General features: G+C 48.2%; 1 protein-coding gene across 1 annotated transcript in view; it reads left to right on the top strand.

Moving 5' to 3' along the window:
• LOC102204147 (leukocyte elastase inhibitor-like) overlaps positions 1 to 1482 on the top strand; it is a 4993-nt gene that overhangs the window by 2098 nt on the left and 1413 nt on the right. The window contains exon 3 of the mRNA XM_005745086.2: positions 1424 to 1477. Within this exon, the coding sequence (XP_005745143.1) occupies positions 1424 to 1477 (54 nt within the window). The remainder of the gene's footprint in view (positions 1 to 1423; positions 1478 to 1482) is intronic.

The raw sequence follows: 1482 nt of genomic DNA, 5'->3' as shown, positions 1-1482 counted from the left end.
ATTTTAGGGTTCCCTCATCTTTCTGTATCCCAGTTTTCTCATTCTTCTTTCAAAAGTCTTGTTTCTGTTTTTATTTTGGTTAAATAAAATGTTTTTTCAAGGTGCACCATGTGAACATTAATTTTTATCACTTGGCGCAGGGTGTCCTTCCAAGACTGCTCCAGCAGAAACTCTTCCAGGAGTGAATAACTCAAGCCGGCAGCGCCACACGACCCCCGCATCACCACTTAGCGCAGCACAGACGCTGCAGGTTATTATACCCCGGCCAATCTGTCCCCAGAATTAAGGGATGTGTCAGCTGTGGGTTAACTCCAGCCTTTACTCTATGTGTTTTGCCCTTGTATTTAATTTGCAGCTGCACTATGGGATGTTCATGTATGTCCCCATGCACACAGCTAAGCTCCACCCACTCTGCCTCCAACAATTCCTTGGTTCGAATCAGTGTTTGGTGAACCAGGGTCTGCGTGCAGCCCATGTCCACCAAGGCCTGGTGTATACCCCCTTGACACCTTACTGGTACGCTGTATACCCCTCTCAGATCAAGGAGAGGGTGTGTAGCCACCAGGACCTGTGGAGAAAAAGCAGAGGCAAGCAGGTTAATGCCTCTCGCAGCTCGGTGGCGGTGGGCCATGGTGGTGAAGAACTCCTCCAGCCAATGGGATGCTTCCGCTGTGGCCCAAAAGACCTCCAGGAAGGCATGGGGGCCATCTCCCTTTCCCGTATGGTAGTGGGACACAGCTGGTAGCGGCAGATGTGTCGGCAAATAGCCAGCCCGAGCGACCTGATGCTCGACTACATTCAGATGCTCGACTGGTCCTGCAGCTGTTCCTACTGGCGGTGTAACACTGAAGCATTCTCCCGCTGCATAGCCGCAAGCTAGGCCATTTCCCGGGCCTGCCCCGGCAAAGGTGTTGAACGTTTATAGGTGTTTTTTTGACATGGGGTTTTTTTTTTACCTACTTCGTTTGCGCAGCTTTTCAGATGCCTTCTCCTTTCAGCACTCCACATGGCTTCCTACTCCGGTCCCAGCAACATCGTTAAAAGGAGAGACATGATTTGATGATGGTCAGGTGTGTGAGTCAGCCTCTCCTGACACCACACCCTGAACCCACTGCTCCACCCCTGCCCTGCAGCTAACCACAAAAATTTAGCTGCAATAAGAATATTTGGAAACTGGGACAGTGGTCAAGCACATGAAAAATAAACTCTAGCATAACACATCATAATAGCCTCCTATAGACATGAAAAGTAAATATTAAATATATTAACAGCATATAACAGTTTCACAATAAGGCTTATTATTAAACATGATGCTGAAAGAATAAAGTTGTCCAGTTTCTGCCTTTGGACCATAAATTGTTACATTAGGGTCGCTCAGGCTCAGTGTCACATCCTTTCAGTCTTTGTCTTCAATGCCACACAGGCCCTCTCATTCAGCTCAGGTGAAGGCGTCCATGCAGACTTCCAGAAACTGAACGCTGA

The sequence above is a fragment of the Pundamilia nyererei genome, unplaced genomic scaffold (genome assembly GCF_000239375.1).
Source record: "Pundamilia nyererei isolate P.nyererei 1_Seehausen unplaced genomic scaffold, PunNye1.0 scaffold00153, whole genome shotgun sequence".
In the NCBI taxonomy this organism is placed as follows: domain Eukaryota; kingdom Metazoa; phylum Chordata; class Actinopteri; order Cichliformes; family Cichlidae; genus Pundamilia; species Pundamilia nyererei.
Note: the sequence above shows the minus strand (reverse complement) of the source record. Positions and strands in the feature narration are given on the sequence as shown.